The following is a 23,503-nucleotide window of genomic DNA, read 5'->3' as shown; positions in this document are numbered from 1 at the left end:
GGCTTCAGTGGGAAAGCGTAGGAGTTTAGATTAGTTTTTCCTACAGTAAATCAGAATCTCCTAAGTACTCTAGCCGAATATGGGGACTTCTATCGAATTAAATTCCTTTCAGTCAGATTTGAAAAGTTAAAAAGATATTTCAAAAAAATGAGCACTTTGTATCGAGAGAGACTGGTCGGAATATATATTTTCTAGAGTGACTTCCAGGCAGATTTAACAGCTTTTCAGTCCCTCAATCACAACTTGTATTTTTGTTTTAACTGTTCATATAATATTCCTTTTGCTTTTTTTTGCTCTTTCTTTCGATCCACTACTGCCATTCAAAAAAATGGCACATATTTCAAACAAATTCGATAAAAAATATTTTGTATATAAAATTAAATTTTACTTTACGCATTTTGAAATCTGAATTCAAACAACAAGTTTTTTGTCATACTTTTCACTACAAAAAAGTATGTAAGTAGCATATAATTTTTTTAAACTAAGAAACTTTATGATAAGCACTTTTTATACTCTTTAAAATTGCATGACAAGCATTTTTTTCCAGAACTGAAAATACAAAAAAAATCACGTCCAAAAACGCGTTAGCCAATTATTTTCTAAGAAAGGAAAACCCAGAGTGTAACTTGCGGTTACCACGCAAATAAACTGCATTTGGTGATATTCACCGTATAAATCATTGTAAAGCTTTCACACAGAAATATAGAGAAAAACCTTTGGATATGGCTAAAAAGTTTCTACGTAGAAAAACTCAGTGGTTGAAAAAGTTGACTATTTTCTAAAGGCATAGTTTTATCTTAATAAATAAAAACAAAAGACTAGTAGCTATCATACAATGATATTAACAAAAAACACTCAAGTGTTTACTTGAGCACAGAAGCGAGTTTGCTATCAAAAACTTTTTTACCTCAGTTTTTTTATTTAGAAAAAACGCATATCATATAATTTCCTTATAAGAAAATTATATGACAAGCTTTTTGGTGTTCAAAAAAAATTTTTTGGTGCCAAAATTCCCACATGAAACAAAAATTGTATGAATTGTATGATAGGCATTTTTTGTATGTAAGTCACCCGGGTGGCTACTCTATAATAATCATGATAATTGCTATAGTAATCAAAACTTGCTTCATTGTCTTAAATAATAAAATTTCCTTAACAACGTCTGGTCGATTTTTGGCTCCGGGGGGTCTGAGTCAGCAGAGACATATACCTCTTGGGGTCGAGGAGATTATTTCAGGAACTCGTTAGTTGCTATCTGTGGTAAGTACTGCTGCAGATTTATTCATTTATAAATGTATAGCCGGAATATTTTAGCCGCTCATATTTTAATATAATATCTTATGTTCTTGTTTTGCACCAGACTGGTTATAGACATATTCCAGCCTATGGGAATTAAGAACAAAGTCCGCAATTTTTGACTCTGAATTTATTGTATATTTTATGGAATGGAAATTACGCAAAGGTGGATCTAAGTCAGTGTTATACTAGCCTCCTTTCTTTTCATGTTCGCATACTTGTGATTATTATTATTACTATCCGTCTCTCAGTCTTTTTAGTGGTGCATTTTTTCAGCAAGAGCTTTCTCAATTTCAATAGAAATCATTAATCCAATATTTTCATTTTTATCCAAATATTATTTAATTTCCTATCTTAGAAAAAATTCGAAAAAATGTTCAGAGTTAATTTAAAATTGCAGATTCAAAAATTTCAAGTTTCCATATTTCAAAGTACTTGAAACCCTCAAAAAAATTTATTTTTAAATTAATTTGCTTGCAGAATCATCACACTTTTATGAATGGATTACATTAATTTAAAACTTGTAATGTGAATTGTTTTATATTATTTTTCAGATTGTTTACTCGAAGTGTTCACCTGTCGGCAAGATAATTAGCAATTTCAATTCAGTGGACCTTTGAGTGAGTTTTGAATTGAATTGAATAGCCAGTTTGTTCGCGAGTAAATTTTTAAGTGGTCTGAAATTCAACTCGATTTAGTGTTGATTTCTGTAGCTTTTTAAAATCGAGAGTCTTCAGCAAAAATTAATTGTTGTTGACAGAGCCATAAATCTGAAGCATATATCAGAAACACGCTCAAGTACTGAAGTAACTTTTTGAGCGAGTTTTTTTAAATTAACTTCTTTAAAATTTTTCAAATTAATTTATACAACAAAATTTGTCAGTTTTTTTCATTTTAAGCAAAAAACGCAATTTCAATTTGTGAGTTCAACTGCTTCAGTTAAGATGAAAGAACCAATCAAAAATAGGTGACTCAAATTCTGCTTGATTTGATTCATATCTGGATTGCTTGCAGATAAAAATAAAACTTTTCATTCATATACATCCACAGCGCGCCGCAAAACTCTTTCATCTAATAGCGGGAAATCCAAAAAAGTATGAACCGAATTACTGATGAATATAAATGCCCTTGACAAAAAAGCTGTTCAGCTTGGTTTCTTGATATTTAACCCAAAAACGTGAAAAAACAAAAGAAAACAAATTTTTACCAATTAAACCACTAAGTATGAATCAGTTTTCACGTTTCTTCGTTAGTAAATTGAGGAAAACAAAACTATATTATACAAATAATAAAAATCAATACCTTATTTGGCTAGCCTTAATTTAACCCCAAATATCTAGAGTCAGACAGAAACTCAGGGAAACCGAATTAGGTTTTTCGGATAGAAGCTTCATGCTGACTTAAACAACTGCTTCTTTTAGATTGTTCAGGTCAACAAGCCTCGAAGTCCAGATACCGTTTACTGTTGCGTTCTAATTTTTCTTGATAACAATTAAACTACTAGCATCATGAATTTTTTTTTATTTTTGACAAATTCTCGAAAATGAAAACTCGCAAATTTTGAAAATTTTGGTCTGCACACAAAACTTCTAGATCTATCACTGCTATAAGTTTTGTTCTAGCCTATTAAGGAAACAAAGCACGAGCCCTCTAATCTTCTGGGAGAAAACAAGGCCGGGTTGTTGTTGGTAAACTTGGGTATTCCGCTTTTATAGCGCTGCACGCAATTTCCCGTTTCCTCTCAAACTGTTTCGACCGTGAAGTTTTCCCTCTAACTTTTGTACAAAACTGGGTCGTGCTCGTGATATTGATACTTCCAGATCCCAATTTCTGGAGGGAAGGAATGGCATTTTGGAATGCCAACTGGGTTACGGCTAGCCCAAAATTAGCTGGAAAACAGCAGGAAAATCAATATCTTATGCAAAACACTTTCGCGCCCTAACAAATTACAGACGCCAACCAGCGAAACGACTCTGTGGTGTTTGGCTGGAAGCGAGAGGCGGATATAGCGGAAAAGTACCATTATTTTGTGGTTTTGTTTTTATATACAATATTGTTATTAGCTTGGTAAGCGAAGAAATCAATGTGCAATAAAAGCATTCGGTAATACGAGCGACCAGAAGGCCGAACTTGCTTTGCTCCGCAAATCTAAAAAATGGTAAATAAATAAAAAAACAGAATTAGCTTCATCGCAAACTTTCCCAAATTAAAATATTTTGGGTTCTTTTGAGCAGCTCAAAATATCAAAATAAAAAATGAACACTAAATGTCAGAAAATATTTTGAAAGTATCTTGTCAAAAGAGGCGGGTGATATAGAAGGATTCAATTTTTGTCGTCGAGAAAATTCGGCTTTTTAAAATTTTTGCCCAATAAATTTTCACAATTTTTTCTGCTTGATTGAGCCGAAAGTTGAATGGATTTTAATATATGCAGGCGGTTGCCTCTCGCTAAACTAATTTCTGCTTTTTTAAACTCGAGGTCTGGTTGTTAAGATAGAGACCTATATAAAAACAACTTAGATTTGCAGTCGAACCAACTTGTGCGTTCTTCGAAACGTTGCCGAAGTACTTTACATAATAAAACCAGTCTCAAACAAGTTTGAATTTTATAGTGATTGTGATTAACACAGCCATAAAAAAGTGATAAACGCGATATAACAGCGTGCGTTTGTTATATGATATTATAAATCGCAACTAACCGTCACTTTTAAATCAAGTTAAAACTTAACACGCACAGAGCAAATCACCGCCCAGTTAATTATTATACAACTTGGCACCTGTATTTGAAAAATATTTGGAGTAGCACATTTTTGAAAAAAATATATTTTCGTTTTTGGTTTTTGATTCCTTTTGGAAACTTCAACGTCAATTATTTTGTGATAGTTTTTCCGTTTCAATTAAGATGTGATTTAAAAAGCAAATCAATTCAATTCAAATTCATTTCTATCTATCACTAGACGTTATTTTTGTGATATTCGACTCCATTCAACCCTCGATTATAATACTTTTGGGATATTTATTCTGGGTATTTATAACCTTCAGATCTTTTGGCACCTTAGAATAAATTACTTCATAACTTTCATTTTCGATTGAAGACTATTGCTACAAATCAAACCAATTCCGAAATTTATAGATCGGTTATCGTTCATTTGTTGACTGAAACCTTCAGTTCGTCGAAATTTTCCAATTTCTGATCTTAAATTCACTTTTGATTGATTTATTATTGAAAATTAACCAAATTATTTCTTCTGATTAAAATATAAAACTTCTGCTAACTTCTTATTTTTGGTAATACATCTCGCAAGGAATTGGCAATCATATTTAATTTGACGCAGGTTTTGAGTTCTGAGAGGTTAGGGGCTCTCGAATGTTCTAGTTCTGTTTAGTTAGTCTGCTTATTCTGTTTAGGTGTTTATTGTTGCTTAAACAGAACGATTAAACTGCCTTATCGCTCTCCAAACAAACTTCTCGACACATTCTTTAGGATTTGGACCCCATTTCTGAAATTATACTCCAATTTTACCTTCGATCTTTTATGGCCCAGACAATGCCTACAATACTTGCACCTATTCTGTCCAACCAATACAGCACTGCAGACATTAAATAGACCAGAAACCCTAAAATTAATCGCCCTTGTTCGAGACCAAGCTTCTAGTATTTACCGCTTTTCAACCCAATCACAATTCACAATCACCCCCCCCCCCCCTCACTCTTCTGTGAAAGGTGATAAAAGCGGTGCTTTTGCCACATCCACTATCTTATCTTCATCCTCTATTTTATTGTTTGTTAGTAAACTCCCCGGTTTAGTATCGACTAGTTAGTACTTCAGTACCGCCAAAGCTTGCTTGCAGTTCTGCTTAATGACGAAAAGAATACCAATAAAGCAAAAATCTGTTCCTGATTTCCTTTGAAGAAAAAAAACGGAATCAATAATTACCAACCCATTGAAGATTTATTTACTGTGTTATTTAGAAGCACTTTCCAAGATATATTTCCAAATTGGCTGAAAAAGCAATCTGAAATTAATTTTGAAAAATTTTGAAAAAATTCAAGTTTTATATTAGTTGTTTCGATTTCTTAATTTGTTAATTTATTTATTTATCATCGTTATTTCCTTTGTTACGATTAATTAATTAATAGTGCCACGATGGCTGGCAAGAATGTCAAAGTATGGACCTTGGCGGTGTTCATGATGGCCATGACTATGGTCCCCACAGGTCACAGTATGGCTAGTGGTGATGTCCACTCGGACGGGTACTTGGGAGAACTATACATGTGGGTGCTGGACACCGAGAAACTAGTCGGTAAGTGCGGTGGCATTGGAATATTAACGGGGGTGGAGTTCTAATGGGGGGGGGGGGAGGTGTAATATTAACGGGGGGGGGGGGGGGGGTGGATTCAAAAGTGCAAAAGTACAAGTGTACCAAAAACGAGTAAGTGTTTTAGTTTGCCGCAAATCAGCCATTTCTGGGATAATTCAGCTTCGTTTCATTTGTAGTATAGTTTCATTGAGGTTTGTTTGAGACTTGCAACGTAAATTGGCAGATAGGTATGTTAATTTGCTGTAATAAACATTTTACGTGCAAAAAATTAGAATGCCAATACAGTGGTGTCGCTATTCCTTTTGATTGGTTTGGCAAGCAATTACAGAAGTTTTTTTTGCTTCTTTTAATAGGTGTTCAATTTTTAAAGCGGAATAATTTCTTCATTTTTCGTAAGACTTTTTTTGAAATGATTTAATTATATATATATAATAATCATAATAAGGATCATAATAATAATCATAATAATAACAAGACTGCTTGTATATCAGGGCAAAGCCCTGAATGTTCCGACTGTCGCTTAATTCATATCGAATAGTTTTTGGGGAAAAAAATATTAAAAACCTAAACATTTTGGACAATATCAATGTGTAAAATAGTTTGCCACGCATAAATAATTCGCGTTACGCTCTCAGCATTATGAATAAACTCTTCAAAGTGCGCATAATTTAGTCCAAAAAATGGCCAATTGGGCAAATTTCAAACCCCCAGAACTTAAAAAAATAATTGGAGGTTAAATGTCTTTTTGAATTTTATTTCAAGAAGTCGGTATCTTCAATGGGGTATAAAAAATTTGTTGAAAACTATTACATGGTTCGGCAAAAATTGACTGAATCAAAAAATCACACCGAGCATAAATATTCCGTTTTCTGCAAAAATCGGAACAATAATAATCATAATCATAATCAAAATCATAATCATAATAATCATAATAATTATAATAACCATAATAATATTCATCTTAAAAATCATTATAATCATAATTATGGTCCATTTGAAATAGGTTTCTGGGAAGAGAGCGTTAATTTAACTACACCTTGAATTTTATAGTTATAATTTCAAAATAGCACAAAAAACACAGTTTGTGGCAAGTAAAAATAAATTACAGATAACTAACTTGAAAAAATATTCGAAGACAAAAAATTAAAAGAAGAAATATTTGGTTTAAATTTCACTAGCTTAGCTCAAAATAAATTTCCCTCTTCCGTCTTTCCGAAGATTGTGTAGGCACAGTCTTCACATGCGCTAAAACTTACCAATTAGATACATTCTTTCAATTTCAATTATTGTTTGAGTAGTTTCTTTTTTTTCGGACTAATTTCCGAAAAAATATGTTTGCTCCGACGGGGAGTTGATCCCTAGTTGTTCATAAGTCCCATCTGGTGCCCACACCGCTTTATTCACTTAACGCGTGTCTATCTAAACTGCTCGTTTTACAATTTGATCCTGAAAGAGTAATGAGTATCATTTAAGCTTTGCTAATTATCCCGCACTACAAGATCATTCCAAACTGAATTGAGACAAGCTAATTGGTCTCATTAAAATTCCATGCACGACAGATGTATATGTCGAGGCAGAATCTTTGGGAAGCGGGGGTCCTGGCTTCTATGTATCACGATAGGCAATAGTAATCCGGCCAACGCCTTGTGTATTGAGATAGGGAATAAAATTTTCCAGGTATAAAAGTAGGTTGTAGGTTCCGCAATGTATTATGATACAAGGTTTGAGAAGATAAATTTCGTATGGTAAGATTCATTTTTTATAGTTTGATAGCCTACAGCCTACAACCTATCGCAAAACATAGATGGTAAAATATATTTCTTTTTTTAATACTTAGAGGTGCTGACCGTGTTAGTGTAGCCTATTTTCAATCACGGAGGTCAGGAAACCCTTCCCCCTGAACAATTTAGCCCCGAATTATACAACTTACGACTCCAGTTTCATTTCATAAATTTTGATAGTATCAGTCTATATTTCAGAGTTTTTGAATGTTTCATATATCAAAAACTATTTGAGACCAGTTAAAGGGCAGTTGGAACTTTCAGGGAACTGTCCTGGTACGAGCAATTTTTTAGTTTTTTTGAACCTATAAGCCATTTTTGGCAATAATTTAGCAACAATTTTCATCAATAAATTGCTTTCAGTGATCAATTTCGTTTTCGATATTTTGGAATCAGTGTGATTCGAAAAGAAAAATTTACTAGCTCTGCTATAAAAAAACACAGTTTATCTTGAGTTGTTTGTTTAAGCATTGTTTTTTTTTTGATTGAACAATTCCTTCTCTGTATCATTTCTGTTATCATTTTTTCTTGCAAAGATGAACGTTGTTGGAGCTTTTTGTGATACACTTGCAAAATAACCGGCTACTCTTTTTCAAATTTGTTCATCAAACTAATTTTGTGGCGCTAGCTCAAATAGAAAACGGTTGGATTACTTATACCTGGACCGGCGGAAAATATCTATTTCTGTGCATTGTTTGTTTGGATGAAATTAAATGAGGATTATAACCCAGTTTTTTTTATTTCACCAAACGGTCTTTGAAATTCTGAGAAAACCAAAACAGCTCTCATCAATCAATTACACCTGCTAAAAATTAATTCATTCACTAGTTTTTAAGTGTTTGATTTGGAATTTGAGCTTTCAGAAAGCAAAAGATTCATGAAATCTTATATCTTAAATTTGTAACTATCGAATAATGAGACCCAAAATTTGGTTCCCAGCTTTTGAGAGGCTGGTGGGATATTTTCAATCATGGTTTTTCTTCTAGCGGCTTCAAAGACAGTTAAAAAAAGCTCTCTATTTTTATCAACTAAAATGAGCCCTATTTCAACTTGAATCATATGGAAATCTTGACCTGATAGCATTACCTATTTAAGCTGATTTTCAGGGTAATTTCAATCAATTCCTAAGACTTGGTTGCATTTTCAGAGAATTAGGATTCACTTGACTTTTAGCTTAATTTGAATATTTCCTGCGCATGATTTGGTTTTACGAGGCTGAAGTTATAATATAATAAGCGAATACAGGGGGGAAAAGGGTCAATTAATTGATTATTCGAAATTTAAACGACTGTCAGGTCAAAAACAGCGCATTTTTGGCAGAAGGAACAAATAGCAGAAAACTACTTTAGCCAAATAGAATTCAGTATTCAAAAATGAAAATAAAACACGTGACAATTCGTGACTAATACTTTTGATTGGTTTGTAATTTGCTGTGATTCAGCCCTTCGAATCTTTTTAAACCCCCCACCCCCTGGTATAAACGAAATTTACCAACCCTCTACAAAGTACTAATTTAACACGAGTTTTGTAAGTAACAACTAACAAATTTCCCCCCTCTTTTTGCAATAGGAGCGGGGGGGGGGGGGGTAGTAAGTAAGAACTGGCCCTTTCTTCCATTCGGTTCGTCTTCCATAAGAATATTCCCTTCCAAAAAAGTTGAGGAAAAGAAACGGAAAAAGGAGGAGGAGCAATAACGGTTTTGTTCCATTAGAGGTGGAAGGAAATATTGAGGATGGGTTTTCATTTGCTTGCTGTCGTTAAAACTGAACTCCCCTGTTTGACAGACAGCCCAGCAATGCTTTAAATGCTGATAAAAACAATGGGGGGAGGCTTGTCGATATAGTTAATAAAGCCTTTAATGTCAATAAGCCGAAAACAAATGTGTTTCCAGACAGTTTTTTTGTTCATTATTAAAAAGTGAAGAAAAGTTTTAAAGATTTTTTTTCGCAACATTAATATTTTATTTTGAAGATCCCCTCCCCTTCCCTTTACAAAAAGGGAAACTCTTTACAAGGTATGCACAAAATCTTTTATGCTTATCAGTTGAATTTGTTCTTTATTGGGCTGGAAATTTTATAATATCTACCATTTAGGGGTTAATAATTATTAAACTCCATTATGCTTGGTAGTCGTCGCTGCTATTCGATATGATGGCTTGGTGGATTTAGCTATTGAGTTAAACCTTAATGATTTTTTTTGGGGGGGGGCTTAGTGATGTATTGACACAGTGAAAGGAAGGCGGGAATTGTAATCAGCCTCCCTCCCTGCCTCTTTCAATCTATACAACTGCAATTGATCGATTGGATTTGAAGTGAGGTTGTGGAATTTGAATTTGATCCAAATTGAATTGTATCAAATTGTGGTCACGATATAATTGTACTGCTGCTGCACCATGTCGTTTGACAATTAGGTTAACCGCCAGAATTCTTTTTAGAAGAAGGACTTAGATAGATTTATGCAAAATTGCCTGCTTTTTCCCTGGGATCCAAATTTAACAGAGTTCATCGACCGAACTATGCATAGAGGAATAAGCTGACCTTTTATTCAATAAAAACAAATCGATGATCATAAAATATTTAAGCTAACCTCCCTAGAAATTAACCAAATCGCCGCCCATAAAAATGGACTTTTGCTTCTTTTGAGCTATTTTTTTTAATCCTAAAAACGTTTTTGGCGTCAAAAAAACTTTCCTATAAAAGTTTTTTTTATTACTTTTTGACCGGAGCGCGTTTTGCTTAAACCTTCCAAAAGTTTCTACAAATGGGACAGACGCTACCTTGTTATAGTTTTCTGATAACTATGATATCTGGGATATTTCACTTTTTCAAAAGAGCTCAGCGAAGCCAGTTTTGCAGTCGTAAAAAAGTCAAAAATTCTAAATCCCTCCCATATGAACATAATTCTGCCCCAACCTAGTAATTTAAAAAATTATTGTGATTTTATTACCCTAAAATTCGATAATTTAACACAGTAATCCTCGCAAATACGCAGGACTATTAATCTTAGAAAACCAGAAAAACATCAATAATTCTGGCTAATTGGCCTTCTGGAATGAAATTCTGCGTTTCGAGGTGTTTGTTTGGATCTATTCCGACAGCTTTTGAATCCTCTGCCCTTGTCAAACGAATCCAAATTAAAGGACCCGTCTAATAAATTTACAAGTCGCTGGATTTTCCGAGTTCTTAACAGGCTTCTTGTTAAGGTTTTCACAGGTTTAGTCGAAGAATAAAAATAATCATTCTGATATTGTTTTGGATTTGAGCGAGCAGTCGTAAATTTGCAAACTGCAATTCGCGACTAGGTGAAATTAAAATTGATTTTATAGGCGGGGTGGAGTTTATGGCTATGGTCTTGTCTTAGTACTTAGACTGCTGGGAGCTTAAAGCACCTGTTTTGCAGAATTGTTACGCAGAACCATGAAACGATAGCGCAGCCAACTATCGAATCATACTGGCCAAAAAGCAAATACTACTATTTCGCCTTGGATCTCAATATCGATGGCAACATTTCGTTGGGATTTATTTACCAGCAAGATTCTAGAAAAATGTATATACAGACATTTGAGATTGACTTAATGAAGATAATATATGTTGATTATTTTAACTCTAGGAAGAGAATTGAAATAAAATTAAGGTGTTTTTGAATTTTTCAATTCATTTTAATGTTGTACCAATTTGGAAAAAAAATTGTGTGCACAACTGCCGAAATAATTCCTAATTTAAAGTCTTTCTGCTTATTGACGAATCAAGCTCTATGTGTAAAACCGCGGATATCGAAAAAGCCTGCCTGAAACCACCATTACTAGATCCCTGCAAAATTAAGTAGCCTAAACTTGCACTGAATAACTTTGTAGTTCCAATACAGAGTCTATTCTATTCTGATAGCAGAAAGACCATCTAACGATATAAAAGTTTTCATGCAATCGGAACCGTTTAAACTGTCCAAAACTCTTTTGTTTAATTGCCACGGTATCTTTAAGATTTCGGAAAACTGAATTCTGGTTGGTTAATTTAACATTCTGCTATTCGGTACTTCTGTCAAGGTCCGAAGTGGCTCTGGATCCGCAATATAATGAGGGAGGGGTTGAAAGTAGACTAGCTTTCCCTAATTGGGGATTCTTCTTGTGAACAAAAACAAGTTCACCTGAAACAGTTTTATGACTGTAACATTTGATTTACGATTTGCGCACGGAACAAAACTTCAAATCCCAAATCTCAAAAGTCTATAACAGTTTTGATCTTTCCATGCCCAGACTGGCTTTCAAATTAAACCCGGCTGGCGTAATTTAGCCCCCCCCCCCCCCACACACACACACAGACCATAAGCCATAAGCCTCACGGCAACGATTTTACCCTCTGTAAATTAGAGCTGGGAGGGTCTTACAAGGGTGGTTGGATTCTGGGAAAACAAAAAGGGACCCTAAAATAATCCTTAGCAGGGTAAAAACCTCAAAATCAAAGATAATGATTATTTGTTCACGTGTTTGCTTATAGAAAGTGTTCTGCAATTTTTGGGAAAGTTAGTGAAAGTTAATGAGCTTTGTAGCAATGAAAGCAAATAGAGTTTGTTTAACTTGAGAGTGTCTTAACTTTAAACCCGCCCAATAATTGTCAATTAAACCCTTATGCTTCGCTGGTCACGAGATATTTATAATTATAGTGTTCTTTTATGAAGGTATTTTCATGCTAGAGCTGAAGTTTCGGACTCTCATATCATAAATTTACGAGCTTATTTGGATTTTTTTTCTCAAATTTAGTAGTCAAAGGAAGGATTTTTTGAAATAAATCGAAATTTGTAACATTCTTTTTTTTTTGCGTTGCGCATGTTTTTTTTGCGATTCTTTCAATGAATCAAACTTTACTCGACTATTACTTGATATTTCTTGAGTATTAAAAAAAGGGAACTTTTATTCGATTTATGTACCTATTTTTTTCAAGATTCTTTAATTAACTCCATCTTTTGTCTGACTTTTCTACAATTAATTTATACAATTCTGCCTCCTCGGGCTTTAAGTGTCAAACAAAATAAGAATTTGTGAAGTGGGAAAAGGCGGCTACAGATCAATCGAACATGACTCATCCAAAAAAAGAGCTGACCCAAATTGGGGAATTGAGTTGGGCAAAGGTGGGGTTATAGGGCGGGGAAATTGAGTTTAATCACATCTTGCGGGGGAATACAATTACACTTGGGGGTTTAATTACTCAGTGTGGCTGCAGCTTGTTACACTTAAATAGTAGCTGGATATCAATTGGGGAAGGAGCTGTTGATATAGCAGGAATCGATAAAAACAAAGGATAGTGAAGAATTTATTATGAAAATACATGCACACTTAGAAAAACATATTTTAAAAAAAAACATTTTAAAAGCTCGTAAAAATCAATAGTTACACTACACTGTAAAATTGTGGGGGGGGGGGGGGGGGTTCTGGGGGAGGGGAGGGGTAAAAGAATTGATGTAGTTTCTCACCAACAATCTTTCCTCTGAGAGGAGTTGACATTATTGGAACGAACTTTGAGCTCAGGAAACCCCCACGCCTGAGCTACGAGTGAGCTACTAATGATGATATCAAATACAATTTAATAACAACAAAACTACTCGTATCAGGGCGAAGCCCTGAAAGTTCCGACTGCCTTTTAAGGTTTATGGGGCAGTAATAACATTAAAAAGTTAAATAATAAAAAAAATGAAATTTTTTTTTTTGAAATTTGAATTTTTTTATGAAAATCATCCCCCCCACACGCCTTATGAAGTACAAAAGGACAGATTTCGCTCCTTGTAACAAATTTATTATGGCAAATAAGCTTTTTTCTAACCAATTTGGAACGATTTCTAAGACGGATTAACTCTCCGCTTACGCGTTAATAGCGCGAAATATATCGCGCGTTAATTGTCCCAAATTGGCCAAAGTGCCAATCTTTAAACCCCCATAACTTTACGAAAAATAATCACAGGTGAAATATTTTTTCAAATTTAAGCTCAGAACAACAATGGCTTTCGAATGATATAAAAAAATTCCGTCAAAAATGGCTAGTTAAAAAGTCGAAATTTGTCTGAAGAAGAAAAAACCCACCCCGAGCACAAATACTCCGTTACTTTCGTATCGAAAGTCGGAGCAATTACTTTCGTATCGAAAGTCTGAACAATAATGATGTGAGTTTAACCAGTCTTTACAAAGCTCAAGAGTAAAATATAAAATTGAGTCTCAGATTCCCTTTTTAGTCGCATTAAATTCTCTTTTTTTGTTAATTCTGAACAAGTCTGAAACAAAAACAAGACTGCTCGTATCAGGGCGAAGCCCTGAATGTTCCGACTGCCTTTTAACGTTTATGGAGCAGCAGTAACAAAGAACAAAATCTATCTTTTTGTACTTTATATGGCGTGTGGGGGGATGATTTTCATAAAAAGTTTCAAATTTTAGAGAAAAAAAATTTTCATTTTGTTTTATTTCATTTAATTTTTTATGTTTGTAACAAATCAATTATGGCAAATAAGCTTCGTTCAACCAATTTGGAACGATTTATAAGACGGATTAAATCTCCGCTTACGCGTTAATAGCGCGAACTATATCGCGCGTTAATTGTCCCAAATTGGTCAAAATGGCCAAAAAGGCAATCTTTAAACCCTCATAACTTTACGAAAAATAATCACAGGTGAAATATTTTTTCAAATTTAAGCTCAGAACAACAATGGCTTTCGAATGATATAAAAAAAATTCCGTCAAAAATGGCTAGTTAAAAAGTCGAAATTTGTCTGAAGAAAAAAAAAACCCACCCCGAGCACAAATATTCCGTTACTTTCGTATCGAAAGTCGGAACAACAACTGAATTTTTTTTTTTTGCATTTTATTGATTAGTTTTGCTTTAAACGAAATTCAAAAACGGATGGAAATTTTTGAAGGGACATATACTTTCAACTTATTTGGTTCTACGTTAACCAGTTTCACCAAATAAGTTTCCTTAAAAAATATTGTATCCTCACTTAAATACCTGCCCTTTCCGCAAAAATTTCAGTTAAGCCAATTCTGAAACTGTTTAAACACTTTCATGTGAAGAAGTTGTATAGTGTATAGGTACCACAGGGGGTGATATCGCTTTCAACGTTCCTTTGGTCTCTAACCTCGGTAACAAATCTTTTATCATTGACGACTCTTTTTTGATGCTTGTACGCTCGATGTTTGTGCAAATTGTTCCCAGTTTTTGCTTTATAATAGTTTTTGTTTTGTCACAGCAAGGATGTTGTAGAACTTTCAATGGAATTCAGGCACTTGTTGTCATCAAGGCATATTAAGCAATTTTTCATTTATGTTTCTATTGTCTTTCGATATTATTGATACTGCAGCTTGAACTCGTTAGCAAAGATTATCAACATTACTCGTTTCAGGCCTATTTAGACATCAATGTCTGATCACGGGTGTTCTTTCATCAGTTGTTGAAAACAAAAAGATTTCAACAAAAAAGAAAAAAATACATTTTCGAAGAAAGTGATTAAGTGATTCATCTCAGTGATCACTTGTTTGAGGTATTATATTTTTTTGGATGGGGGCATCAAGTTTCATTCCAAATCTCAACTCATTGCAGAAGAAAGTTGCTAGATCGAATCCCCCCCCCCCCCACCCAGATATAAATTTTGTTTTTGCGGTCTAACTGATTCTACAAGGTTGTATATGACGACAAAATGTGTTTGTATTTGGATATTTTTCCGCCTGCCAAATTATATGAAAATGGGAGAATGTGAACAAAAGTTGAAAAATTATTTTGAAAATACAGGCCGATGGGAAAGTCACAGTTTAAGAGCCACTAAATTTTTAAACACTCTTTACGCTCAAATCATGACAAGTTTTGAAAAATGGAGCTGAGTTGAAAATTTTTGGTTGACAAATTACCTTCGGTTTCTACTCGAACTATTTTCTTAAATAATTATTCTTAAATAACTTTACAGGTCAAGATGTTTCTGAAGGTTTCTATTGGTAACTCTTGACCAAATTTCAGCCTATATTTTTGACCAAAATAGTTTGCTTTATTTTGTTGTCTTAGGCTACACAGCCAGTTTTCCTTACATCCGGAGCGGCAAGATCCAGAAACAAGCAGTGTCTCATGTATTCGATGTGGACAACGACGTCAATAGCTCCCGATTCCTCCTCAGTTCTCAGAGTGACGTCATTGTGTTCAACATCAGTGCACGAATCTTTCCCAAAGTGGACGGGGTCATTGACCCCAAGATATACTTCCAGGGTAGCCAGGCGGAGAAGACTTCGCCAGATGGAAATGAAATCACGATCAAAGGAAATTTGGGTGTGAAAGGCTTCAACAAAAGTTAGTTTCATGTTTTAAATCGAGAGGTCGCTTTTGTTTTTATTACTACTTCACAAAAACTTTGTACAAAAAAGCCCAGAAGATTTAGACTATAATTATCTGCAAAAAAAATGATATTTTTCAGATTTAGTGTTTGCAATTTTTGTATTCGTTTCGCTGCATGGAAAGCGTCAACTACAATAAATAGTTTTTTTTTACAGTTTAATCAACAGTTTTTTTTGCTCTAAAAGCTAGTAGATGGCTTTATTTGTTCTAAATTGGACTAATAAACTTCGTCAGAAAACGGTTTGAAAACTCGAAGAAAACAATTTTTTATCAGTTCTAACTATCGGCTAATTCAAATTTCAAATGGATGTAATATGACATATCACTCGACCCTATATGATGTTTATTTGTGCTAAACAATTTAACTTGGAAAAAAATTGGATTTCACTAAAACGCAACCGAATGCAAAGTTTTTCCCCTATTGAGTGGGCTTAGAAAAAATCGACAAAAAAAACTTGCTAAGAGCTTTAACAGAATTAATATGGTGTAATATAATTTTCACCCAACATTTGACCAAAAGTATCACCCCCTAAAACGAATTTTTTTTCTACAGTTTTTTAGTCAATCAAAAATACATCAAAACTACCAGTTCAATTACGAAGTGCAAACCTATTTTGGAGTGAGCCTCGTCTATATCCCAACAAGAATGGTAGATTTTTCTCAATTTTATAAAGTAAAATTAGTTTTCACTTGATTCCGAAAAAGAACTTGCCAGCAATCGTTTATAGCCTGATAGCCATTCTGTCTAAAAGTTTTTGGAGAATGAAACCGCAAAATTTTGTAAGTTATTACCTTCTTAAGCTTTGTTGGGCAATTGAGGCTCACTTTGATAAAACTTTGTTCAGCAATTGAATCGGTAGTTTTGACGTAATTTTTCCAGCTTTCGAACCCCAAGCACATATACTCCCCACTTTCTTCGAAAGCTAGAAAAATTATGTCAAATGGGCTTGGGGTGATTTTTTCATTCATACTATTTTTGGCAATTTGGGGGTTCGTTTCCTGCTGCTACGTTTTGCCTGCTCTGCACGCACACTACTATGTTAGCGCGACTGTCTGTTCAGGCTAAAACAAGTATTTATAAGCTACTCATTTACTTTTATCCTGAAAGTGAAACACATTTTGTTTAAGCGGGGCGAATTGACCTGTTTTGCAAAGTTGTTCCAAATTGAATTGTATTTTTTTAATTAATTTTTTTTACGACCCGAATTTCAAAACTTAAAAATTGATCTTATCAGTCAGCCTAAAAATAGTTAAAGGGCAGTCGGAACACTCAGGGCTTTACCTTAATTCGAGCAGTCTTGTTATTAATTAACTCAAAACATGAAAGTAAATATTTATTTGGGTAAAAATTTGGGTAATATGTATCCATTTTTAGCAGAAGAATCCTTTGTTTGTTCTAGTAAAGACGCATTCTAAATTTAAGGGTTGCTATTGTACACTATTTTTGTCCAGCATTTTGAACATTTTTTAGAGAGCTTGGGGATCTACCTAACAATATTTTTCCTATGATATCTACTAAAAACTTTCCACCCTTCTAAACAGAACTGTAAATTATCTTTAGAGCGTTCTTTTGAGAGTTTTTATTTTGCTGCATTCTGATTGGTTTAAAATTAGATTAATAAAATCTACTTAACAATCTCCCTCCTTACTTGAATTTTTATTTAAATCTGAGCTTGGAAAACTAATTTGATTAATTTAAAAAATTAATCAAATTTTCAATTTTATTTTGATAATCCAACCTTGCAGAAATGATAGATCGGCGCGTGGTCAAAAACAAAAAGAAATGTTTTCTTAAAATTTAAAAGCTCTTCCAAATTATTTAGGGTAAAAATTAATGCATGCAAAAGAATTTTCGGTTGCTGTGCAAAATCAGAGAAAGTTTTGGCCTTAACAAAGCTGGTCTACGATTTTTCCGAGGGGAGGGGGAGAGGATTTTTAAAAAAGAATTCTAAAATTTTGCCGATTTTTTTTTTAGATTGAACAAATTGATTTCATAATTTCATAAAGTTTTAGTGTTTAAGCTAATCTTGCAATTATTGCTAATTCGCTTATCATCTGACAATTATCGTTGATTTTTTTCAGCTAGCACTGCAATTTTCTGCATTTTTATCTAGTTCTTCTAGGTTTTTTTGAAATGTTTGATCATGGAAACATGTTCTATCTTCTTTTATTCATTTTCAGTACAAACATCTGGTGTTTCTTTTGAACTCTTGACGTTTTTACTTCTCTCCCTATTTTTTTCCACATCATCAGTCAAACTGAAAATAAGGCGGAGGCTCTAATTTCTACTCAGATTTTTTTCGTTTCAGTATTTACATTTAATTTATGCAATGAAGTGTCATTTTTATTGATTTATTTGAAAAACAAAGCGGGCGGCAAATCCGAAATTTTTTTTGATTGATTGCAGGAAATACATTTCTAAGCACCGATCAAAAATCGTTAAATAATTAAGTGTTCTAAAATTTCAAGGTGAAAAAAGAACAATTTTTTGTATTAAAAAACTGAAGTACTTCAAAAAGATCTCTTTTTGAAGTTTTCGTTTTGTAATTTTATTGAAAATGTTGGGAATTTTTGAGAGGAAAATAGCTCAGGGGATTTGCTAATAACTTCTGGTTTCTTAATTTTAAGTTTGTATTTGCTCTTTATTATGTAATTATATGTTTTGCGTTTCACCTTGGCAATAAGTTCCAACTTCGTGTGGACTAATTTGTATCAAAAATTTATTTTTGTCATCAAACCAACATTTGCGATCAGAAAAATGAACATTTTTTTTTGAACAAACAATCCTCATTGGCAAAATCTGTTTGACAACACATAAATTATGCAATCTTGGAGTTATTCAAGTATGCAGAAGCAAAATTTGGAACCAAATGTGGCTGTGAAGCCGGGAGGCGGCATAGATTGTTCATCGGCAAAGATCAAAGGACCTTCTGTTTTCATTCAGTACCATTTGTGTGTACATTTTTCCAAGTCGGCAGGGAGGTGGCGCCTATTTTATTAAATCCTCCCATTTGCACACTCAAAACAATGCGCCGTTCATTTCCTATGTAGACCTCAATTCTATAAAAACGGTATTGGCTTAATGAGAATGACTGATTAACTCAGATTTAAGACCATAATTACATGGACCATCCCTGAACTAGATATCATGCCTTCGCTTTAAGGGTTTGCTAATCTACAGAGGATAAAGAAATATATTTAATCGTGTTCAGATTTAATGAATTTGAACTGGTCTGAATGAATTCGAGGCGGTTCTTGTCTATGGCAATAAAACCTGACCCTAGGGCCAACCCATAAGAATCAGATAAGAAATAGGGTCTAGGAGTCTGGTTATTACAATAGGATCACTCGTGGGTATAGTTCAAGGGAGGGGCCAGCAGAAATATCAATTCGGAGAGACAATAAGCTTTATTTGGTACTATCGAAAGAAAATCGGCCTACCTTATTTGGAGCTCTCCCAAATTATTCAGAAAAAATTTTAATGCATGCAAAAGAGTTGCCAATTACTGTGCGAAGATCACAGAAAGTTTCGGCCACAGTGGCGCGGATCTAAGATTTTTTTCGAGGGGGGGGGGCGGATTTTCAAAAAAATCTGAAATTTTGCTGACTTTAATTTAGCTTATTCAAATGATTTTCTGAGCTCTTCCAAACAACGATACGGACCCTATTTGGACTAAATTTTTCCCCGCTGCTGGCATTTTTTTGAAAAAAGTCCAAAGAGGCGTTTATAGGCACTTTTTGGAATATTTTGACTGATATATTGCATTATCGGAGCCCGTTTTCCCTCAAAATTAATATATGTTGACGCCAAAGGCGAATTTTGCAAGAATTGGGGGCGACTGACTGCAGTTATCTCTGCAAAATAAACAACAAGAACGAGCACCCGTTTTTTATCAAAAAAAGAAAAAAAGAAATAATTTTTCAAAACCGTTTCAGAAAATTTTGCACTTTTTCTTTTGAGTAAAACCGAACTTATGCTTTCGTTTTTTGTGCCAGAAACTAAATATTATCAGCGTTTTGCGTCGCTTAATCGCTTCAAGTTGAAAGTATTGGCAAAATAATCAAATAGATTTTTTTCGACCCCGAGAAAACTTGTTAATGTCGATTGACTCGCAATTGCAAACAGTTTTTTTTTGAAAAACTAAAACAAGCGATGACTACGTTTCACCGCATTTTCCGTGTTCAAACACAACGTTGAACCAACCCGAAAGACGGCAAATGATCATTACGAAGCCAAATTGTGTATTTTTTGAATTGCAAGCGGATTCGGCAACAAGTATGTTCTTTTCGATCTTTTTTTTTGTTCTCTTGTTCTTTTTGATTGTTCCGACAACATTTAACAAGCTTTAAGACTTGTCTCTGGACTCCAGAGACCAGCACACAATAATTGTGCACTTATCCAGTGCACATATTGGCTTTGTAATGATCTTCCCCATTTTCACTGGTCGGAACCACAAAATAGGATGTAGCGCTTATAATTTTGCTGGCAATTTTAGTTTTTAGTTAATCTTTTAATTCTTGTTTTTTTTTAAATTTAAAATTTGTTTCAGTCGCACCCTCATTAGTGCTACCAAAAAATGATAAAAAATATTTTTTGTAATATGAAAAATAAAAAATATATATCGCGTTTTTTAATACCCGTGTTTAGCTGAAATTCTGTAAGATGATTTATTAGCATATGTGATATCTGAAAATTTATTTGTTTTAGGTTGAAATTCATTTTTTTTATATAGATGAAAATTTTCAAATCCTTAGATGTTTTTCTGTTGTGGTTATTTAGTTTTTCTCTCTGTGTTTTAAATATATATTTTTTTGAAGGATAGGGCCTAATAACTCTTTGTCTTGTCCTTGCTGCATTCTAAATAAATCAACAGATTCCGATCACTGCCATATTTTTTTAACAAAGAATTTAATTTGAAAGTGAGAATTTGATTTTTTAAGCGCAATAGAACGAAGCTCAGAATGCTCAGAATGTTCCAAACATAGTCTTAAAAAATTTCAGCAAATTTGGGCAAAAATTTTAGAATATCAATTTATTTTTGGTAGCTTAGGCCAAAAATTGACATTCAAAATGAGTTTCGCCAATCATAAACGCTCCGGACATCAATTTCAGATGAAATTCAACAAGCGTTCCGAAAAATTAATTTATTTAAACTTGATGAAGATTTAAAAAATGTTTTTATTACAAAAATTAGTATAAATGCTTACATTGTTCAACCTAGATTTTTGTCAAAAAGTCATTCAACGATTGTCATTCAAAAAGTCGACATACTAAAAGTAGTTGAGTAAAAAAAAATGTTCCGCTTCTTTTTTTTGGTTCTTCAAATTTTCAAATTCTTCAAAAATTATGGGTTTCTATATTCGCTAAAAATTTATTAGACCTGCCAATTGTGATCTGAGAAATTGTTTTGTTTCAGCTTTTAATGATTCTGCGATTTTGCACTTCGAAGTTTTATATAAAAGAAATCTGTTATGTTTAAGTGTTCATTTTTGTTTTTTATTTTGCAAAACAACTGTTATTAATCAAAGTCATTCGCATGAAACAATATTTTAGTGTTATTTTTTATTCATTTTGCAAAGATAATTTTACAGAGCATATATCTGCTGTCTGAACATTCTGATCATTTTGCAAATAAACTAATTGAAAGTGCTGATTATAAACTTTTTTTATCTGAATCTTATTTTATCGAAATTAAGTTTTCCTTGGTAAGAATTATTTTATGAGTGCGTTTCATCTTTAAAAATATAGACCAAAAAAGCGTTCACGTAATGGAATGTGTTTTTTTAAGAGTCAAGGTGCATCAATATTTTAACTAAGAAAGTTGTATTGAACAAAAACGTTATTGTTTAATGAACGCTCCTTTGACCCTTTCATTCAAAAAAAAATGCCAGCTGAAAAAGTTCAGATTGCAATGCTGATAAAACACGGAAATTGAAGGAAAAAAACGCTTTGCATCTCTGAAATTTAGGAAGATGAAGTGCATCAAAGTGTACTTCAAATTGACATCTAGTATGCTCTAAATTCATCTCGAGTTGATCATTAAAGCAAATGAGCTGCCTTTTTTACGCAAAACAACCATCTATTTCTAGCAACATTTTAATCCTTAATATTTTACGTTCATGCTAATTGTATATATTTTTTAAATTTTAAGTGTAAAGAAAATTTAGGCTTTTAGTACAAACAAGGGTTTGAAGCTGAGCAAAAAACAACACACTTTTTTGCGAAGAAAGCTATGTAAGAAAAGAAAAACATCGTTCGTTTTCTGAGCTTCTTAAATATTTACCCTAGCCATAATCTTAAAGTTAAAAAGCAAGTATATCAGGGGTACATTGAGTACCTTTTTTACAGATTGGGGGGATTCTGAATATAAACTTTTTTATCTGAAACTTTTTTTATCGAAATAAAGTTTTCCTTGGTATTAATTTTTTATGAGTGCGTTTCATCTTTATAAATATAGATCAAAAAGCGTTCACGTATTGGAATGTGTTTTTTTAAGAGTCAAGGTGCATCAATATTTTAACTAAGAAAGTTGTATTGAACAAAAAAGTTATTTTTTAATGAACGCTCCTTTGACCCTTTCTTTCAAAAAAAAATTGCCAGCTGAAAAAGTTCAGATTGCAATGCTGATAAAACACGGAAATTGAAGGAAAAAAGCGCTTTGCATCTCTGAAATTTAGGAAGATGAAGTGCATCAAAGCGTTCTTCAAATTGACATCTAGTATGCTCTAAATTCATCTCGAGTTGATCATTAAAGCAAATTAGCTGCCTTTTTTTACGCAAAACAACCATCTATTTCTAGCAACATTTTCATCGTTAAAATTTTACGTTCATGCTGATATATTTTTTTAATTTTTAAATGTAAAGAAAACTTAGGCTTTTAGTTCAAACAAGGTTTTGAAGCTGAGCGAAAAACAACACACTTTTTTGCGCAGAAAGCTATGTATGAAAAGAAAAACATTGTTCGTTCTCTCAGCTTCTTAAATATTTACCCTAGCCATAATCTTAAAGTTAAAAAGCAAGTATATCAGGGGTACATTGAGTACCTTTTTTACAGATTGGGGGGAGATCTGAATATAAACTTTTTTATCTGAATCTTTTTTTATCGAAATAAAGTTTTCCTTGGTATTAATTATTTTATGAGTGCGTTTCATCTTTAAAAATATAGATCAAAAAGCGTTCACGTATTGGAATGTGTTTTTTTAAGAGTCAAGGTGCATCAATTTTTTATCTAAGAAAGTTGTATTGAACAAAAAAGTTATTTTTTAATGAACGCTCCTTTGACCCTTTCTTTCAAAAAAAAATTGCCAGCTGAAAAAGTTCTGATTGCAATGCTGATAAAACACGGAAACTGAAGAAAAAAACGCTTTGCATCTCCGAAATTTAGGAAGATGAAGTGCATCAAAACGTACTTCAAATTGACATCTAGTATGATATAAGTTCATCTCGAATTGATCATTAAAGCAAATTAGTTGCTTTAATTTACGCAAAGCAACCATCTATTTATGGCAAATTGTTTCTCCTTAACATGTTACGTTCATGCTATTTTTTTTAAAATTTTAAAATGTACAGAAAACTTAGGTTTTCAGTACAAACAAGGTATTGAAGATGAACAAAAAACAACACACTTTTTTGCGCAGAAAGCTATGTATGAAATGAACTACATCGTTCGTTTTCTGAGCTTTTTAACTATTTCCCCTGGGCATAATGTAAAAGTTAAAGCAAGTATATCAGGGGTACATTGAGTAA

At 33.2% G+C, this 23,503-nt stretch overlaps 1 protein-coding gene across 2 annotated transcripts in view; it reads left to right on the top strand.

Annotated features, from left to right (window-relative positions):
* The first annotated feature begins 1,394 nt into the window (after positions 1-1,394).
* The window catches only part of LOC134857058 (uncharacterized), a 36,894-nt gene continuing 14,785 nt past the window's right edge, over positions 1,395-23,503 (top strand). Inside the window, exons 1-3 of one of the 2 annotated variants that reach the window (XM_063873406.1) lie at positions 1,395-1,916; positions 4,705-5,600; positions 15,433-15,711. In XM_063873406.1, coding sequence (XP_063729476.1) covers positions 5,444-5,600; positions 15,433-15,711 — 436 coding nt within the window. In that variant the 5' untranslated portion in view covers positions 1,395-1,916; positions 4,705-5,443. Of the gene's footprint in view, positions 1,917-4,253; positions 5,601-15,432; positions 15,712-23,503 lie in introns of both variants that reach the window. The other variant, XM_063873405.1, reaches the window with a different exon arrangement.

This window comes from Symsagittifera roscoffensis, chromosome 1 (assembly GCF_963678635.1).
Source record: "Symsagittifera roscoffensis chromosome 1, txSymRosc1.1, whole genome shotgun sequence".
Classification (NCBI taxonomy): Eukaryota; Metazoa; Xenacoelomorpha; order Acoela; family Convolutidae; genus Symsagittifera; species Symsagittifera roscoffensis.
Note: the sequence above shows the minus strand (reverse complement) of the source record. Positions and strands in the feature narration are given on the sequence as shown.